The sequence below is a fragment of the Athene cunicularia genome, assembly GCF_003259725.1.
Source record: "Athene cunicularia isolate RWA chromosome 27 unlocalized genomic scaffold, athCun1 chr27_part1, whole genome shotgun sequence".
NCBI lineage: Eukaryota > Metazoa > Chordata > Aves > Strigiformes > Strigidae > Athene > Athene cunicularia.
In genome coordinates this window covers 2,951,887-2,972,578 of record NW_020799138.1, presented here as the reverse complement: position 1 = coordinate 2,972,578, position 20,692 = coordinate 2,951,887, and the positions used below count along the sequence as shown (strand labels likewise).

General features: G+C 40.1%; 1 protein-coding gene across 5 annotated transcripts in view; it reads left to right on the top strand.

The window, feature by feature from the left end:
• The first annotated feature begins 6,661 nt into the window (after positions 1 to 6,661).
• Positions 6,662 to 20,692, top strand: part of MAP3K3 (mitogen-activated protein kinase kinase kinase 3) — a 34,780-nt gene continuing 20,749 nt past the window's right edge. For 3 of the 5 annotated variants that reach the window (XR_003400006.1, XM_026864641.1, XM_026864638.1), the window contains exons 1-6: positions 6,662 to 6,793; positions 7,130 to 7,219; positions 10,313 to 10,353; positions 14,350 to 14,449; positions 16,461 to 16,574; positions 19,964 to 20,084. Coding sequence is in view for 4 of the 5 variants with exons in the window: in XM_026864641.1 (XP_026720442.1) it covers positions 6,683 to 6,793; positions 7,130 to 7,219; positions 10,313 to 10,353; positions 14,350 to 14,449; positions 16,461 to 16,574; positions 19,964 to 20,084 (577 nt within the window). In the remaining variant the exon portion in view is untranslated. The remainder of the gene's footprint in view (positions 6,794 to 7,129; positions 7,220 to 10,312; positions 10,354 to 14,349; positions 14,450 to 16,460; positions 16,575 to 19,963; positions 20,085 to 20,692) is intronic. The other 2 variants (XM_026864642.1, XM_026864640.1) reach the window with 2 other exon arrangements.

Here is a 20,692-nt window from a genome sequence, read left to right as displayed (position 1 = left end):
AAAAAAAAAAAAAAAAAAAAAAAAAAAAAAAAAAAAAAAAGACAAGTCTAAACACTAACAGCATCAGTCTAGTTTTAAAATGGGAACTTCAAGGTGGAATCTGTGGAAGTCATCTAGTCCAGCCTTCTGTTCAAAGCAGGCTAGCTTCAAAGTTAGATTTTTGGCTTTGTCCACAGCTTCTTGCTCAAGAGGCCGGATCTGTTGATCTAAGCATTCCTCTACAGATTTGTGTGTCTACCTAGTATGACGTTGTGTGATCTTTTTATTTTTCCATCTAGACAGTTAAATAAATTAATGGTACCACAGATATTATTGCCATGCTTTGGCTAAACCCTAATTTTCTCCTGCTGAGATTTAGATTCCTGCATTTGCCCACCTTTTTGAGAAATTTCCAATCTAGTTTTCTTCTTTGTGTATCCAGTTGATATCTCTTTGACATCGCTGATGTGTTGCTTTCGAGCAAAACCACTTAAAAAACAATGCACTTGCTTCTAGACTTTTACCAGATTGAAAAGCAGCTGCTAAAACATCTGATCAAGGTGGGTTTCCGAGCAGCAGGGTGTACAAAAGGGCTGTGCTACTTCTTAAAAAAACCAAACCCGTGTTGTACTAGAAAGCGTGGTGAGCCCCGGGCGTTTCGGTAGCGCTGCCTCCCCGAGCCGCACACACGCACCCGATTTCAGACTTTTACTAAAATTGGCCAGACAGAGTAACCGAGGAGCAGTAGGTCAGGCCTGGGAGTTGAGGGAGGTTTTGCAGCCTCTACGAATCAGGTTGCCTGTTTTTGAGACGGGAATTTATGTGCTTAATGGGGAAAATTTTTAGCGTGGTATTAATTGCAGCTTGGGAGTCTATTGAAACAGCTTTGTCTCTAAGAAGCTTCCATTGAATTCTTGCTTGCTGTGTTTAACCCGGACAGTAACACATAAAAACACGCAGAGGAGTTAGAGAATCTCTTTTATTCAAGGTAAAATGTCACTGTCAGAAGTTGCAATGACTGAATTTGAGTGATTAATTCTTTTAGACAGTATGTCCTGTATAAAGAACTGATTATGGAGGGCTTTTTTCTGTTACCTAGTTCCCTTTTCAGCTTAAAGAGGGATCCCATCTATTCGAATTAAAAGTTTAATTGTTTAAACCAGGACTTACTCATATTTGCATACCATCAAGGGAATTACTGTTGCTGTCGTTAAGTGCTGAGTTGCGTGGCTTTGTGAGCTGCAACTTTAACGTTTCTTCTCTGCAACTAAGTTACTTTTCTAAGACTGTCCTTCATTATTTAGTCTGTATGCATAATTAGTTCTTATATTGTAAATTTATAAAGCACTGCAAGTGTTGCTCAAAGGACAGCAACTTAATTTCCTCTGCTTTGGTTTTGTAAATACAACAAATACATGCAGCTCCATCAATAGACTTTTATAAAGAGAGGTATAGTGTTACTTGGTCTGTATCTTCTCTAAAAGAATCAGCCAGATGGTACATAAGCTTAATATAGTTGAGAAGGAACAAGTTAGATTTCCACTTTTCCAACAGTAATTGAATGCTTGTTTGTAAACATGTGAGTGCAAAATGAAAAAGTACCGTTTCACAGGCCGTTCCACCATAGCATTGTGTGCTTGTGCTGGAGTAATCACGGTACAGCCACAAGCAGAACACTCATCATAGGGATCAAATCATCGAAAGGGTAATGGGTAACAGGCTATATCACATTCTACTTTTCTTCCATCTTGTTTTTTGTTAGCTAGAAAGGATCTGTGGGCTGGTTAGCAGTAAGAGCTTAATACTGCATTTTGTCTTAAGTCCTTTGGTGCAGCTGAAGCTCACTGAGGGCGCTTTACAGAAGAGGCTATGACTGAGGGTTATCTTCCTACAGAAACCTCCTTGACAGTGTTTAAAATACAATACTTGCTTCTAATACAGAGAAATACGTATATACCTGGGTGGTGTGTGGCAGGCCTAGACGAAGAGCGTGCTGCGGGCCCAGCTGCAGTTGAGTCTTTCCCTCGATCTGCTCTTTTTTCCTGCCTGTGTCACTTCCTTCCCCTGGCTCACACACGCACTCAAAGCCCAGCTCCGAGCTCTGGCTTTATCGGTAGTGACACCCTCGGTGCGCTGGCAGGAAGGGGAGCAGGGCTAAGCCTACAGGTTAGGACCAGCTTAAATCCTAATCTCTTAAATTTGTGTGAGAGGAGAACTACCCCAAATATATACCATGTGGATCCAGTTCGTAGAGAACCTCTGCTTTTTCTTTTAAGTCTACAAACCAGGTCATGTGCAATTCCTAAAAATTGTGCAGAACAGCATTTTTTTACTACTGTCACAAAACCCAGTGTTTCATTTGATGGCATGTTATGAAGGACTCAAAATTAAACTTTTTCAAAAGCTTTTTTTTCAGAGCTTTAACACAGACTCAGTTTGCCTTCCTTGTGAAATTTATTCATTGCCCCTGGGTCTGCTGATCATTCATACAGGCAACCAACTTGCTAGTGTGGTGGCAGAGAACAAACACATGCTTATTTGTTCACTTTTTCCTTTTTTAAACAAATATGGCATCATGTCTTCTATTATCATGCTATATAAAATAGCATCCTGGTTTATAGGGGTTTACAGACTTCCTGTTTTTACCAGCATGCAGATGCTTTTACTCTGTTTGAACTTCGTGATTTTTTTTCAAAACTGTTTCCACTTCTGCCACAGCAAATACACTGACTTGCACAGACCCCTGTAATAAACCATGTATTAGTTGAAATAAATGCTTTATGCAGAGGAATAGCTTTCTCTGTGAGTAGCAGTTCCCTTTTATCGATGTTATAAAAATCCTTGAGTGTAGTTTTTAAAACATGAAAAGCATTTCCTGGACAACATCTTTCCTGCACAAAGCAGAACTGTGTTTCCCAGACCTACTGGAGACCTAGCAAAACAGGGTCTCTCAGTGCGCTTCAAAAATTGCTTAGTTTTCATTTGTAATAACTTTTCCATTGTGTGATTAATGTGATGCTGCTGCACGTGCTTCTTTAAAGTCAATCTATGGAAATTCTCTATCTTGATGGAAATAAAGAGGTATTCATGCTTCTCGACATTAAATCTGTCACAGTGCTATCTTAACTGGATACATTTTTTCCCTATGCAAGCTCAGATCAATATTTGATGTTTGGTTTATGTTTTAAAAAGATAAATACACCATCGTTTCCTATCTTAGCAGCATAGGGATGAATTACAGAATGTATGTTTTGGTACTAGTGAGCCAATAGCTCAGTCTAAAACTAATAAAAATACATAATCGCATAGGATCCAAATTCACCTGGAGTTGTTCCATCAGCTGTCTTTTTTTTGCATGGATGCAAGTAAGGTTGCAGCATTAGTACTTGTCTACAGAGGAGACAGTTTGCAGTGAGATACAGACCTCGCAGTGCACTAACTGGGGTTTAGATGCTTGCCAGATGCTGTCCTTAAGAGTGTAATGTCTTAGCATATTGTAAATGCACAAGTTGTCTCAGCCAATAAATAAATTCGCTGCGTAGCTGAGCTGCAGTCTTTATTAGAGATACGTAATTGGTTAGGTGCCCATCCTCTTTGCCCACTTCCTCATGCAAACGAGACGCCGTAAAGCAGCAGACTTTATCCACAGCCTGGGCTTTGGGATCAAACACCTGTAGCAGATGATTGCCTTGTAACCATCGATCCTTATTTTCAAGTGATATGCCATGCTGTGCAGATGCAGATTCTTTTTCAGAGATGCATTCTCTGATTGACTTGATTTCTTGTCATGAGTGCTTAGTTATAAACTGCTTTCATAGCTGTTTTGCTTCTTGCCCAGAGGAACTCTGCCAAGACAAGCTCCTCTTCATCCTCCTGGTATCTGGCCAAACCCAAAGTGCACTGTAGTGGAAAACTTGTATCCCAGCTCTTCACAGCATGTTTTGGGTGGTAGGCGCTCCAGGGATATGCCAGTCCATATTTTGTTGTGCAAAGTTATAGTCTTTGTCTGCCAGGTGACTCAAATATCAAACAAGATTAAAAAATAAGAGTGAATTGGAGACACTCCAGTAAGGTACAAGGTTAAACGTTCAAATGTAAAGTTGGAAATAATTTAAAAAAAAAAAATGTTTTGCTGTTAGCTACCTGGAACTTTAACTTCATTCACAACTGTTTTTTCACATTTTACTCCCACAAGGGGTTACTTAGCGCTGAGATAGAACCTAGCAATTATTTCCTTTGGCTGATGTGCGTTTCAAGAAAGCAACCTCTTGCTTTGGTTGTGTTACTTACACCCCTTGCTTCTTTTGCATGCAGTTGGAATTTCAAGGAGTGCTCTCCCTTCTCCACTACCACAATGTAGTTATTGTCTCATTTGGCTTGTCTTGGACAGCAGAGATTTGGTGGGTTTTGATTTGGGGTTTTTAAGTAACTTTTATTTTCTCTGCTTTCATTTTTTAAGAGTTTTACTCTAATTAACACCTTCTGCAAATGCATTGGGAGATTTCTTTCCATTCCCCTCTATCATCTGGCCTAGGCTTGATGTCTCTTTTTCTGGTGGTACAGAGTGAAAACCATAATGGAAGTACCTCTGCGTTAGTGTTTAGTACTCCTAGAAAGCTAAAACAGACCGTCTGGGCAGAAATTTGGTTGAACCAAAGATAATGTTAGTGTGTCCTGACTCCCGACATTTTTAGATGTCATGCCCTTACAAATAAGTATATTTCCCCCTTTTGCTTCTCAATTTTGATAACATTTGCTCCCTGCATGCTTTAGAAGCTGTATGTGCCTCACATCTGTCATCTTTAAGCATTGTGAAAATCTAGTTTGTTTTTCAGACATTGATTAATTATGAACCCAGTCTTCTGCATAAAACATAAGCTTCATTGAGATGCAGTCAGGAACAAATGCATAACATGTAATTGAAGAAACAAATAGTCCCAATGAGTCCCCTTTACAGAGAAATACAGATGTGAGACAGTCTGTCATTTAATGTACAGCAACTGTTCCCAGGACACCACTTCCAAATATCAGCCATTACCCATCCAAACCAGTGTCATGAGGCAGAAACAAATGTGTAGCTATACTGGATTTTTAAAATCAAGTTTTAGTTATTTACAGATAGCCCCAAAACTACTCATTTCAATCTAAGCATGTCAAACCGTTGTGTTTAAGGACTTTGGGAAGACAGGAGGACTCTGGCATATCAAGCACTGTGCACCTGACGCTGTCCTACAAGTAGAGATGTGATAGCCTTGTCTGTGTGTTTACTGGGTCATGTCTCTTCCAGAAGTTTCAGTTGTCAAATAAAAAGCCCCCCAGTTTACATGCAAACTGGCGGTCAAGTCCAACCAGACTCACTTAGAAGATTCTTCTTCTGGGCATGCTCAGGGCTGATCTAATCTCTGGTTCAGATTTCATGCCTAAATTATGCCTTGCTATCAGGAGGGATTTAACTGGACTTATTTGCCAAGGAAACAGCACTTTATCTCTAAAAACTCTTTGAGTCTTGCTATGTGAGACAACAGCCCAGCAATACAGTAGGCATGAGTGTGCCAGTAGCAGATCATGAGTGGTAGCAGCTGATGCTGCTTTGTAACGCTGGTGGCACCATGCCTGGGATCAAACTGGCTACTGCAGCTCCGTTTTGAACCAGACTTCACATGCCAATGTTTTCTACCTTTTGCAGTATCAAGGAATTGAGGATTGTTATGCTTGCAAAAGCAAAGCATTATTTTCAGTAGCTTTTAGACACCTTCTTACTTCATGGTAGCATCCATCCCGGCCAAACTACTACGCTTTTCTCTCCTTTTTTTGTCTTTATTTTTTTCTAGGCTTTAGAGTTCTGCGAAGTATCGCTTCTCTCCTCAAAACTAACAAGCAATGGAAGAACATTTTTAAATGGTTACATCAGAAATCTTAGCTTCAGAAAGTAATTTTCAGTCAGTACTACGTATAAGAAATACTTCAATGTGTGCTTTTTTATTTTCCTGCATTTGCAAGAAGCCTTGAACCTGCTGCATTATGCTCTGCCAGCAGACAGTGTTCTTAATGCTATGCAATTTGAATCTGCTCAGTAGATCCTGAAGTCTCATAAAATGGTTTGAACTTTGTTCCATCAGCTTGTTTTGGGGGAAGAGAGGAATGTGCTGGGAAAATCAGTGCAAGTGGATTTGAATTCAGAGATATTCTAAGATGACTTTGTCCAGATTTTCATTTGTCTTTCTACTGGCCGTGGTTTGTTCCGCCAGCAAGCAAGAATTCTTAGTTAACAGGATATAAAATTGGAAAGAACAGATTCTTACTGGGTTTTCCTTGGCAGAAACACATCAGTTTGCCCTTCCTAAATGACCTATGATGATCCAGCAAATCTGTCCAAGTTGCACTGTTTGTTGTGAAGCAATTTGAACAGAACCAGGGGCTGGGGATATTTATTCTCAACCTTACTGTGGCCAGATCCTTCTATAACATTGGGCAAGTGACTTAAAATTTATCCATCTGTTTACTGCTTCATGATAGTAGATTGAGTTTGGGCTTTTTATGACTAAAAGAAATTACAGTGTATTTGCAGAGATCCTAAAAAGGATTGTCTTTCTATGAGCCAGCAGAAAACAGGTGTGGAAGTGTTACGGTTGCTATTCAGCCAGGCAACTTACTACTAAAATTCCTGTGCATCACAGATGAACAAGAGGCCTTGAAATCCATCATGAAGGACCTGGTAGCACTCCAGATGAGCCGACGTCACAGACTGACTGGATATGATACCATGAAGAATAAAGACACTGCTCACTCCAACAAACAGGTAGTAGGCCATTTAGTGAGTACTTGAAATTGTTACCTGGAGGCGGATGGGAGAGAGTAGGTTGACAGTGGATCTGCCACCTCTGTTTTGTCTTGGGCTTCTGACTGCTGAAGCATTATCCCACTTTTCTTGCTCAGGCTGTGTTGCCAACCTGGTAGCTTTTTTATTTACCTTCCTTTATGGACTAGGGAGGGTGCAGTTTTGATAATTTGCAACATCTTAGTATTCTACCTCCCTCCCATATGTTTGGGTTTGGTGTGTGTAGACTAGCTAAAAAGCTTACTGCGTGGTTTTCTGGGTTCACAATCATATTGCCTTTTTTTTTTTTAAACGACTTTATTATTTTTAAAGAAAAAACACAATGCCAGCAGTCCACCCCTCTTGGGCAGCCCTGCAATAACAAACCAGTGTGCCTCTGCAGTGGAAGAAAAAAAAATTCCGGTAAGAAAACTGGTTTCCTATTCAATATTAAAACATGCTTCTAATTTATAATTGCTAAAGTTGTGTGCAATGACCTTTACAGAATTTATTTAAGCAGGTGTGGGAGGCCAGGAAAGCTTTTCTTTACTGACTCTGTCAAGATGTAGCGGTATGATGCACTTTTCATTGTAGTGGAAATAATACTTAAATTCAAAGCAGGGAACTGAGAAGTGTACTGAATAAAAGGAAACAAGTATTTCCATTTCTGATGCAAAAGAAGACCACTGCAGTTTGAAGCTGCACAAAGCAGTCTGTTGGATCATGAACTAATGCTGGTCTCATCTTCACATGATTCAGACCGCATGTGAATGCAGAATGAAGATCCTGATAAAATGTATTCAAACCGAAGTTGATCTGAGAAGGACAGTGAAGGTGATTGTCTGAAAGGACTGGCTTTAGTGAAACTAATAACTCAGTGGAAAAGGAAACAGCTATTTGCAGGTGTCTGAATAAAGGCACCGTCCTTAATGGGGAGGATTGCCTGGAGTTACGGAGTCTTGTGTCGCATGAAGACAAGAATGAAACCCTTATTAGGATATGGGGGTGTGAAGTCCATTTTTCCAAGCGAAATACTTTTCCCAAGGTAGTAAGTGGCAGGGCCAATACTTTAAAGTCTCTCTAGGTTTGTTCAACGCTGCTGGAGACTCTATCTTAGAGAAAACTATTGTATTGGCTTTCTGGTAGGAAAGGACAGAATAGTATTGCTCTGTCAGTATATGCTGCAGGTCATTTGAATGAAATACTTCAATGCCAAAGAAACAATTTCAGTCAAAAATTGTTTGTTCATTACTGTCTTAAAATATTAAATTGAGTTATTGGCAGTTAGACTAACATTAACAGGAAAAGTTGCCTATATCAGTAAAATAACTGGTTATATTCCTATTACAGGCTTAAGCTTTTTGGAACTGGCTTTAAAGTTCACGTCTGTCTCTTCCTTATGCTTTGTCTGCTCATAATCTACTTGTTCAGCTGGGATCTGGGATTTCCTTGAATGTGCTGGACAAATCTGTAGATGGAGCAGTACAAAATCCTTTTCAAATCACTTTGAAATGTAAATTCAGAGATCTCTTAATCAAAATCTGTAATCATTATTTATGGTATTGCGTCACAGAACTGGAACACTAAAGTACTAAACTTGGATTTGCTTTCTTACTCATCTCTTAGGACAGTGTGAGTTGCTTTAAGAAGTGGTTGATATAGGTGATAGGTTCACTGCTTTCAAAGGAAGCAATACTAGATGTTTAACTCCTCTAGGTTCTCTCAGAAATGTAAACACCAAGATTACTTTGAATACCTTTTCTTAGATCTTTGAAAAATAGGCACAAATGGCCAGTGTCTGATCCTTTTGGAAAAATCATCAGGACACAGATGCCAAATTCCAACACATCCCCCTCTGACCTTCCCTTTGTTACAAATTACAGGTTTGAAAGCATGCAAAAGAGTTGAGGAAGATATTTTAGTTTGCTTTGGTACCAGCAAATTGAAGAAAGTTTTCCAAAGAGCCCTGAGGATCTTTTAGTGCTGTTTAATTTTGACTAGTGAGTGCTTTGTCACTTAGCTGTTTCATGACCTAAAACACATCTTGAGGTCAGAGATTTAATCCAAAAAATTACTTTAATTCAATTTCATCTGAACAGTCCTGTTTAGTTCCCTTAGACTGGGCTACTTAGAGTAGTATAGCGTTTAAAAAAAAAAAAACAACCAAACTAGAGCCTTACTTCCCTGAAATCCTAATATAAAGGGATCATTGCTTCATCTACTATGTCTAAGAAACAACTGTTTCATCAGTAGTTGGCTGGTGGACATCTTTTGTAGCTTATTATTCCTATGCTGTTTGTTGCAGTTTTTTCTTTACTGCTCAATTAAAACGAGTTCTCTAGAATTTGCTTCATTTTGGTGTCATTCTGAGAGTAAGTTCTTTCTCTTCCCACGTCTGAGAAAACGTCTATGGTAAAGGTATGTGTAAATTACTCACCTGCAGCTGATTGTCGCTCTGGTGGGGAAGCTGGTTCGTCATGATCAGTTCTGTACCTACAGTCCTGCTGCAGGAATACTCTGTACTCACAGTGATTGCCTGGGTCCCTTTGAACTGCATTCTTGACCACTAGGCCTGCCAGATACTTCCTCTAGCTAAAGAGCATTTCCTGGCCACATTTTTTTGAAGTTCCTAGATGTATGATTGCCTATTGTCTAAGGCTTTCACAGATGGCTTAATCTATTCCAATCACATAAATTGTGCAGCAGAAATTATAGAGTCTTATCAGAGCAGATTTTTCCCTTTTATTTTTATCTTTGTGACCTAAATTGGGATTTGAACTTCGATCTCCAGAGTTGAAAGTTCAGCATGTTGACTCTTCCGTGCCACATAGCATCTTCTGAGTTTGCAGTGAGCTGCACAGGTTGTGTGGTCAGTGCTTTTAACCATCTGCCAGATGTGGATGATGACCCCGTTGCACTTTAAAAGGTGACGCATAGTTAACTTCTTTGTAACTTCAGAGTTTGAGTTTCAGGGGCTGCATTTTTGCAAAAGCAGAGATTTAGTCTGTGTCTTAAGAACAAAGAATTTGCATGTTCCCTGTATTTCTCTTTTTTTGCCATAGGAGAAAACTTGCTTGCTTTGAGAGTGCACAAAGAAAATAAGCTTCATTTTAGATGAATATGAAGCTGGACTCAATTTCAGATTTTTGCTGTGCAGTGTTAGATTAATTTTCCTTAAAGTATGTTGCAGTGTCCTCTGTTTAAGTGACAGTTAATAAAAATTACAACTTAGTTTTTACCCCTTTCCTTCTTTTTCTCCTTTAGCAGATTCTCTATTCCTCATGGTGTTGTGTTCGCATGTCAGACACTTGTTGTCCACGGTCTGATTCAGCTTCCATGGAGAAAGTTATCAGGCTTGTTGTGTTCTGGTTGGCCTTTTGAGGATTTGATGCCAACTGTAATCACAAATTGACCTGCTTTGTGTTTGGACCTTAAAATCATATTACGATCCATTTGTGTGCTATAATGTATGCCAGAGTTTCATTGTGAGCTAACCTTTTGTTCTTTCTCCCGCAGAATGATGTAAGGATAAAGTTTGAACATAACGGGGAAAGACGGTGAGTCTGTCTTTACTACTTGGATTCTTTATGTAGTAGAACAATTTAGTCATCAGAAATTTAGGTTAAATATTTTGTTGGCTTCACTTTCCTTGTTCCTGAATGAGGAACACACAGTGAAGGAATAGCAAACATCATACACGACTCGGTTATTTTTAAAAATCAGTGTCATACAACACTTTGATTTGTTTCCAAAATATCTATTTGTAAGTGAATTGCAATAATACTAAAAAAGCTGTCCAGCCTGAAATAAATTCAGCCTGATAGTTCCCCTTTTGTTTCATTTAATTAAAACCAAATGAAACTGATCAAATTAGTGTCATTCTTTTCTAGTTTCTCACTTCCTGATGACCTATTGCTATCACTGTCCTCCTGTGACTGAGCAACAGATAGAGCAAGGGAAGATTTTTTCATTGATGTAAAAGTATCCTTGTTATTTCCTCTGATACTTGGTTTTCAGGCACTTTCTTTTACAAAAAACGCAGAATTGACTGAATTGACATTTTCACTGTTTACAGTATTGTTTGCAATGGATAAAATTACCTAGACATTTCAAAGTAGGTCTCAAAAAGCCCCTTATTTGCCATCTGAGAGGAACTCTTGATACTGTTGTGGCCGTGTGAATGTACAGGAGGGCTCCGAGCTTGTTTGCAACCTCTTTGAGGCTGCTCTTGGGTTCTCACCGAGGGGAAAAAGGGATCTTGATGCTAGGTTCTCATTTCCTTTTTTTGAAGAAATTAATTGGAGTGTGAGCATGAATTCATGTGCTACTATTCACTGACATCCTATGGGAGTCCTTTAGTTTCTCCCATCCCAGACAGTACTTTCAACACGAACTAGTTCACGGTTTCATGATAAAATGCAAATTTTAGTACAACAGTTCAAGTGGTATGTAGTGATCCCAGTAGCCTATTACGAGCAAAGGCTGATCCGCTTAAGCTCCTCCTGAAGTATCCTCCTTTGTCAAATTTAGGGATTTTTGTTAACAAATGCCTCTGCTTTTCTGTTTTGTTTGTAAAGCAGGCAGTGGAGAATAATTTATAAAGTCTTCGTAAAAAATTTGACAGTTTCATTCACCAAAGTCCTACATGGTGAATTCTGTCCCTAAAAGAACCCTGACTTTTGGTGTTCAAGGAGAAATTTCAGAAGTAATCATAGCTGGGATCTTCTGCCACCTTTGTCAGCCAGATCTTCTCAGCACTCTACTGTGTCACAGGCATTGTGTGGGCTACAACAGAGCCACTGTGCAACATGTCACAATTTCTTGTGATGCTGTGTTAGGACAAGGTAACTTGGAAGCAAAATCTTGTCACCAATGTCCTGTCGTCTTGCATGTCTTCTGCCTGAGTGCATTTAAGATGGCATAGAGCTCAGGAGAGAAGAAAAGTGTTGGTTTTTTTTTTTTTTTTCTGAAGTAACATTAAAATGAAAAGGTTGATTGTGTGTTAGTCTAATTATGCAGTTACGCTTGCCTGAATTCCCCATTCCCAAAGTGGTATGCAGTTACAGACAGCAAGCTTGCACCGAGAATGTAAGTGTGTGTGCTTGGTTTCAGAGGAGCTGCCAGATCTAACCACAAATATTTAAGGTGGTCAGGCAGGAATGGGCTCCTTAAACCCTTCAGTCCATGATTTTGTGTTAGAAGAGTGCACAGAGTTTTTAAACTAATAGAATTTGTGGCACCTGAGAACAGCTCTGCTTTTTAATGCATTGAGTGTAGAATGGAAGCCTTTATAAGGACCTTCAGCTCAACTGAGAGCTAAACTACATTTGTATGGTGCCAGAGTACTGTAATTTCATGGATGGGTTTCTTAGTAATATGTAGAAAATGTTATTGTGGGCTGCTTTTTAACAAGGACAATTATTTTCTAAAGAGCTGAATGTTGTAGGTCTGGTGGCAGGATGAACCCTTCCTGGGAAGGGGCTAAGGAAGCCGTCTAACACTAGAGCTATTTAAAACAAAAGCTGCATATCGTGAAAGGATACTGAGTGCTGGCGAAGCAGCCTGGATGGATGTTTTGGAAACTAAGCCTTCTATCCAAAGCACGGGCTCACAAATTCATGTGAGCTTCCCCAGAGGTGATTCAGGGTTTCATGGAGCTCAGAGTTGCCCCTATGAGCAAGAGAAGTCTTGAGTTTCTGTGGTCCGTTCAGGTCTTTCCTATTTCTGCCTGATGGCAAGAATTGTTAAGTGGTGCTAATAATCAAGCTTTTTGTGGCAGTATTTCAGATGTGTCAAAGCAGAGTTGTTTCAAGTTGCAGCGGTGGGGTAAGCAGCTATATAAGTGGTCTGAGAGCTTGCAGAAGGATGGTGGCTGTCAGCTGTGTCCCAGAGCTGGCTGTTTAACTGGCCCGTAGTGGAGACACAGTGTGGTCTCGTGGCCCGTGGAAGCAGATGGTGAGAAGTCTGGTGGCAGGAGCCTGAAGGCAGGAACAACCAACCATCTGGGCCTTGTGCAGTGGAGAGATAGAAAGTGGGTTTCTGAGTAGTAGATGTCCTTGGTTTGTTAGAATAGTGGGTTGTAAACTATAGTTCACATTTCAGTCCTCCAGTTCTTGACGCAAGATATTTTACTTGCTGGTTATTCTGAAGAGGGTGAAAATCGTCCTTTTCCACTGCTGTCAAGGTAACAACTTTCTGAGTACTTGGCACCTTCCTATAGAAGAACATTCCAGCAAAATAAACAGTTTTAGATGCTTTACTGGAACTTCATATTACTCCTTTGCCTAAAACATCAGCGTTTCTATTCCAAGGTAGGCAAAACAATACTAAAACCAAAAGTATACTGTCATTTTCTGAAAAGCATACATGTGCCACAGGATTCTGCAGGGTTCCCCTAGGACAGCTGTGCCTGTTGCCATTTTGGATTTCTTGAGGCCATTTGTGTATTGTGAGTCTAAAATTCGTGCCAGTCAACTGGCGAGGAAACGGCCGGGTGCTACAGCTGGAGGTTTAGTGTGTCAGAAGGTCTGGGCTCAGGGAAAGCGATCAGAATCATTTACATCTGTGCATATTTTGTATGTCAGTCAGTTGGTGAAGGTGCCCAGAGATGCATTACATATGAAAAATACTCGTGAGGGAGGAAGCATGAGCGTATGGGACTGCTCTGTCTTGTATGATTATTCTGAATTACTGCAAGTCAGCTGTGCCAGTGCTGTTACAGCTGAAGCAGTATTAAGTTTTGATCTATTTGGCCTCCATAACTTAAAGACTTTTTTTTGTTTTTTTTAAATCAAGCCATGAGTGACAAACCGGTTGCACAGTGACAGTTAGATTTGACTTCAGCTCTTGAGAAAAAGCCCCTGCCATGTTGCACAGGATTTGAAAGATAACTGCAGACTGTAGTGAGTCTGATTCAGATGTTTGGAGATGTTTGACTTGAGCATGCCGAGGGCTAATGTGGAGCTAACATCACAGACCTTTGGGAAAGAGGGTTTTCAGATTCCTTTGTGTCCTCCTGCTGATGTCTTCCCTCAGGAGTTCTGCACTAACTTTGCTGTGGGAATGTTTGTTGAAACCTTTCAAGTGGAACACATTTTGGAAATTTTTAGGGAGGGAGTTTTGAATTCAGATGCTGGAGTACTTAAACCAAATACTGTTTTGTTTTGGGGGCTTTCTGCAGTTTTTAATTCAACTCTCACTGAATGTATTTATGTTTTGTGCCTGAGGCAGTATTCTTTAAGCCAAAGTGCATAGGAGATTAGTATCCTGTTATGTGAAAGACATTCATTCAGTAAAGGATACTTTTCTATCAAGGGACAGAGGCATTCTATTTGAAATCTTCAGTTGAAGATTGCATTTTGACAAACCATTTGGAAATAGGCCAGAGATCAAGAATTCCTTGCTAAAATAATTAATTCAAATTAGAAAGGTTCACTACCTCCTTGTGGATGAAAGGAGAACATTCAAATGTGGTTTTAATAGTTCAGCTGTCTAATTTGATTGCATTATCAAGTATATCTCTGAATTCAATCAGTGATTTTCTTTCTTTCCAGAATTATCCCATTTGTCCGTCCCGTGCGCTATGAAGACGTGCAACAGAAAGTGAAAACAGCCTTTGGCCAGCCACTGGACCTCCACTACATGAACAATGAGGTACAGAGCATTGTTATCAGTGCTCAGAACAAGTAATGCTCTCTCTGGATGACACCTCCTTTTCCCATCCCAATTTAATTTTCAGTGCTTTCCTCTAATATGAACCATAGTTGAATCACTCTGCTCCAGAGGAAGATGTACTGATGCTGACAGAACATCACACTAATGTGTGTGTTGTACAAACACCAGCATCTTGCTTCCTTGTGCTGGTATTGTTTGAGAGACTCTTGGGGAAGTAAAAAGAGGTATTTAAAGTGTTGTGAATGTTGAAAGCAACTGCTGCAGGCCAACATATATCCAGTCTGAGGACTGCAGGCAGTCCCAGAGTCATTTCTTTGGTTGCCCAGTAGCAGGGTCAGTATTGTTTGTGGTGTTTGAGATCAGCAGCAGGCATCCAGCCATTTGTAACATTTACCTCCTGCTGGCTGCCTCACTTTCTGCTTATTGCCCAGCTCTGAGGGGAGCAAGGGGAGTCAGAGACAGGGGAGGCTCTCTGGTACAAGATGCTGTAGGGGGGTTGTGGGCACTGTCATTGGTAAAAGAAAGCAACATGGGGGACAACATTTGTCTCTGAGGAACTGGGTAGTCCCTGTCAATAATCTAGAGCAGGGGTTCTCAACCTTTCCTTCACCATGGACCCTCTTTCAATACCTTTTGTGGCCACAGACCACCAAGACTTAAGATTTAAAGCACTAGACTGCATCAGATATTTATTTCAGTTTTCTCATGAAGGGTCTTCAAATTTGGAGAGAAGTGGAAACAATCTGTTAATGCACACGCTCCTGTTGTAATATCTTTATTGCAGTGATTCCATATGAATTTAAAATAATAGCATTAACACCCTTCTTGCTCAAATGGCCCATTTAATGGTATTTTAACATGCTAATTCTGAATTTGATGCCAATTTTTACATTAAAATTTGATGAAAACTTTTTACAGTTCTTCTCACCTCCCACCTTGTTTGTTTGTGTTCAGTCACCATATATTTTTGTTTATGGGTCCAGGGCCACCCCTTGGAGGAACAGACTTGAGCCCCGTTGTGGCCCTAAAGAGGGCCACTGGGTTAAGAAAGTGTCTTTAAGAGAAAAAAATGCCAAGTTAAAGTGGGTCCCACCAACCATACTACCACCAAATATACTAGCACATCAGGGCAGGCCTGGGAAGGGGAGTTCTGAGTATGAGAGGAGGGGCCTGTGGGAAAAGGAGGCACAGTGGTTGCTGTGGGCCAGACCAAATGTTTCTGGGCTGGATGTTCCCCAGCCTGCTTTAAGACTTCACAGATCCCCTGTGACGACATCATGGCTCCCCAGGGCTCTGCAGACCACAGGTCAAGAACCACTGATCTAGAATTGGCTTTTTCACTCTGGACACCCTGACTTTTTCTTGGTTTTTTTGTTGTGGTGTTGCCCTCCCACCATTGGGACTGTATCTTTAATGAGAGAGATGCGGAATCCCATTCACCAGGAGGAGCTGGAAAAAATGAAAGGGATTCTTCAGTATTGATAACATTCACATTTCAAGATGCGAGCAGGCTGTAAAATAGAGGGTGTCTGAGCATAATGTCATAGGGTCTTACTAGCAAGTTTTAAATTCTTCTTTGATTCCCTCTTTCAGAGTCTTAAATCTTCGTTGGACTAGTCTCTATCTGAAACCTAATTTTCATTTGATCATTAGGTCTGGATTTATAAGTATTCTGAGACAGTGTCCTCATCGGGGAGTCAGGGGCCTGTCTCTGACTTGTTCTTTGCAAACAACAAATTCAGGTAACAATATTTGTGTGGATGGTGCCTTAGAGAAATTTGCATAAGGTCAGACATTTCTCTGATGACACGGAGAAAAACCTTCTTGAAAAAGACAGACAGTGAAATTGCAGTGAAAATTTGTGGAGTAATTGAGCAATCAATTTTATATTCTGATTATTTTTTCTAATGTTTGTTTAAATACCTTTTGTGGAATTAGATTTTTTTTTCTGTCTCTTCTAATGATGTTTTTCCTGTTCTTTATTTTGCAGCTGTCTATTCCTTTGAAAAATCAAGATGACCTGGATAAAGCAGTAGATCTCTTAGACCGAAGCTCTAATGTGAAAAGCCTTAGAATATTATTACTGTCTCAGGACAGAAATCATGTAGGTAACTTCTGTGACGGCAGCAAAATGAATGTTTTTATTCTTAAGTCCCTAAAACATGAAGGTAGCCTTATCTGAGAGTAACAGGGATTAGTAAAATCACTCTTCACAGACACGAATGTATATATTTATCCTCTTTGCTTTGGCTTTGCTGTAGGTACCTTAGGTACCTCTTTTTTTACTTTTTTCCGCCTTCCGCAGCTGTTCAGGGACTAAAACATTGCAGCTTTTTAGGCTGTAATATGACGGCCATTTTATATCAAGTACCCAATGACTGTATTCAGAAGATACTTAATGAGTTTAGTTCTGAGAGAACTTTTTTTACCTTTGATTAATAGCAGTGTTGAAAGGGTGTGTAATTATCTTGCCTTCAAGAAAGCACAGGTTGTCCTTGAAGACAAGCTATTAGCACTTTTTCCTGGGTGAGAGGCCTGAGGACAGCTCCCAATGATTTTTCAGTTCTGTAGCCTAATGCGTTGAATCCAGCCTTACTCTGTAGAGACTAGGCTGCTTTTTGCTAATAATGGTGTAGTCATACCTAAGATGGATTTGATTGTGTCTTGGTTCACTTTCCTGTACCACAGGTGGCCATGGCAGTGAGTGTCAATGTAGTTTGCACTTTTTAGCAGAAAAGATCATAACCTGAGGAGTAAGTCTTTAAGTCAAGCTCCCAAAGCTTCCCATTATGGACGGTGAATTGCACTGCAATCTGAAGAGCGCAAAAAGGGTCAGAAGTTTCCATTATTCCTGATCTGTGACTGCAGAATTTTGTTCACTCAAACCAATGTCTTTTTTTTTCAGAATTAAGGTCATAGAGCTTTTTCAAGCCAAAGACCTTGATAGCTTAGATATTTTATTTGCAAATCAGCAAATTCTTTTGAAGAGTATGACACAAAAAGCTGCTTTGTCTTGAAATCTCTGTTCGTAGTAGCTTGTCGATCTTGAATGTTCATCCCTGTTCAAGTTCTGCAAGCTGTGAGCTCAAACTCTTGTAATAATCACACCTGTAATTCTTGGAACTGTCAGGAGAACTTAAATGTACTTCTTGCTATTTTTGAATTTGATAATCCATGCTAATAGAAATAAAAAGACCTTCAGGAGTGTTAACAGCCAAACAACTGGATGCAATAGAGCTGGAAAGGTGTAGGAGGGGATGATGCTGTTCCTTGTCCTGTGCCCTTGCATTTGTTATTGGCTGTTCTGAAGACAATACTTGGCAAGAAGGCCTTTGGTCTGACCTAGCATTGTCAGACTTTGTTCTGTGTTGTCAGGAAATAGTCTGTAAAAGGTGGCCTTAACTTTTGGTATAACGTAGTAAAACAATCCTCTTCTACAGCCCTCTAATTTTGGTGTCATCAGGCTGCAAACCAGATGCTAAATGATACTATCTAAACTTTACATAAGCCACCTACAGTAAACACTTAGTAAATCTCATCCCTACACCAGCCAGTAGCCAGTACTGTGGTGTCCTTTTATTAGCTGTTTTTTCCTCTTTTGCTCAAAGCAGAAACAAACAGCGAAGTCTTCAGTAAGTGCCACTGTTTCCCCCCTCTCCTCCGACTTCCTCTTCAGCTCTGAGTTGCCTGACAGGAGAGCCCTACATGTGATAAAGCAAAAGCCCACAAGTCTGAAGGAGGTTTCTTGGCTGCATGATCTCATCCCACTGAGGGAGCGGGAAGCATTATTTTTCCTGAAGTACAGGATGCAGATTTTGTTTTGGTTGTGCTCTTTTTCTGGGGATGGAAAGGTAATGCCGTGACTTTGGCACAAATATGTATATAAAACAAATTAACTTTACAGCAGTAGCTGTATGACTAGTACTGAGAGCCTGTGTTCGTGAATAGCATTTATATTAATTTTCTTGTGCCTCTTTCTGTGGCTCATTTGTGCTTTCTTATATCAAGCAACTCACTTCTGTTGTCAGTCCTTTGTTTCTGTTTAGAAACTAATGGGAAGAACTGGTTAAGTTGAACACCTGGAGTACTAAAGCCAGACTGTCCACATAAATGGTGTGACCTCTGCTCCTTTTATTCATCTCCATGAATCTATTCATGGTAGAGTTTATGTAACTTAAATCAGGCTCCCTCCTTACTCTGTGCAAGGGTAAGTGCTTATTAAATGAGCAACTCTTCGATACTTTTTTGATTGTGTGACCTCACACCTTCTTTGCCAGTCACATTCAAATAATTTTCAGAGGTCAGAATTCATTTCCTTGGGGTATCTTTGGTTCTCTTCATCTCAGTAAAATAAGTTAACATTAGTTAAATTCTGTAATACATCAGGAAGGGAATATTATATCCTCTTGGAAAACCGGGTGCTTTGGGACAAGAAGATTAAAATTGAAAGTGTCCACTAGTATTGAGCACCTGCTTTGACATGCATAGGATTTCATCTGCTCGGGGGAGGTTGGCAATTCACAGTATTTCGTATGTTCAGACCTTAGTGCACCATCCTCAGATAGTTGGTGTCCTGCTCAGTGCTCTGCTAAGAGCCCGTGTCCCCTCTATCATCCATGGAGAGAGCACAGAGGTGTTAGCTGCCTGAAGCTGCAGTCTCGATATTGCCAGGTGAGCACCTTCTGAAGTCTGATGTGGCCCTGCAGTTTCTCATGGCAGAACCGCTGCACAAGGCGGGGAACACTTCTCCTGGATGGCATCCTACTGCCCTAAATTGTAAAACCCTCCTGCAGGTCCTCCTTCTACAAAGCGTGCTGGAGTTACCCCTTCTATCTTTCTCAGCAAATAGGGGAGAAATTCTTTGATATGTCTCCTCTCATTCCTCTTCCTGCTTTGAATGAGATGAAGGCACCGTGCAAAAATGATCTTTAATTAGATTATGTCTGTGTAAATTCAGGGAAAGATGAATAAAAGCAACACAGGCAGCATTCATCTTGGCATCTCCAAGCTCTTTGTGCTCTTAAGATCTCTCCAATTTATTTTCACTTAGTCTGAATTATCAGTTTACTTTTTAAAGATTGTGGGGAGTCCGGTTGCTATGTAACTGCTTCTGAAGGAGTGCAAGATTCATAATTTATATCTCTGCTGGCCACGGTGGCTGATAGAAATTGTAGGCTCTTCCATGTTCTGGTCTCAGTGAGCAATATGAGCCCCTTCTTTTTGGTTCATAGGTAGCTGCTACTGGAAGACAAACGTTGAGACTTGTAAATCCTGCATTTGATTTGAGGCTGGAGGGTGGCATGCTCTAGTTGTTTGACTCCTGGTTTACACCGTATTTGTAAAGCTTGTTCTTCTGCTGCCTTCATTGTTTGTGTTCTGTAGAGTTAAGACTTCAGAACTATTCCTGAGCTACTTTCTTGCTACTAAACATAATGGTATTTTGAAACTGGCTTTTTTTTTTTTTTTTTTTTTTTTTTTTTTTTTACCCAACAGACCAGTTCTTCACCCCATTCTGGACTTCCCAAACAAGTCAGGATTAAAACTTCCCAATCTGTGGGGGATGTGAGCACACCCTATCAGCAGCCAGAACCCAGAAGTAGGCATCTGTCTGTCAGTGAGTATTTTTGCCACTCCTGCTTGTCTTTATTTTGTGAAATTTATGTTTGGGGCACTAGTGTTTATGGTATAGCATTTATTGAAAGGTTATTCTAGGACAAGGCAGTTAATTTTCAAAAGCTCTTAATATGTTTACAATAGAATGTTTCAAAGTTCCTTACTAAGTTGTTGAACAGCTGAGGAGCTGCTAAAGGGGATGTCCTAAAGCCAGATCCATTGAGGTTAGAAATTTGGAAAGCTTACGTGAGTCCATTAAGCTTTTTATTTAGATTGGCAATTTCAGTTCATGAAACCTAGATTTGATTTTTTTTTTTTTTTTTTTACGTTGGTCTTTGGAATCTGTCCTCACTCTTGTAATCAAGCATTTTACTAGTAGCACAGGAATTGCCACTGCATATCCAACCAGTGCCCTACATACTGAGTTCCCTAACCTTTCACTCTTGTAGTTACCAGATGAGTAGAGCACAAGGCTAATACAGGTGAGTGGTTCAGCTGCACAAAAGGTAATGAGAAAAGTCAGAGTAATATGTACCTTTGTCTCATTTCCTTTGTGTTGCTGTTTGCTTAGTGAACTCATGTTTAGTGGAATGGTCCATGTAAGACTCC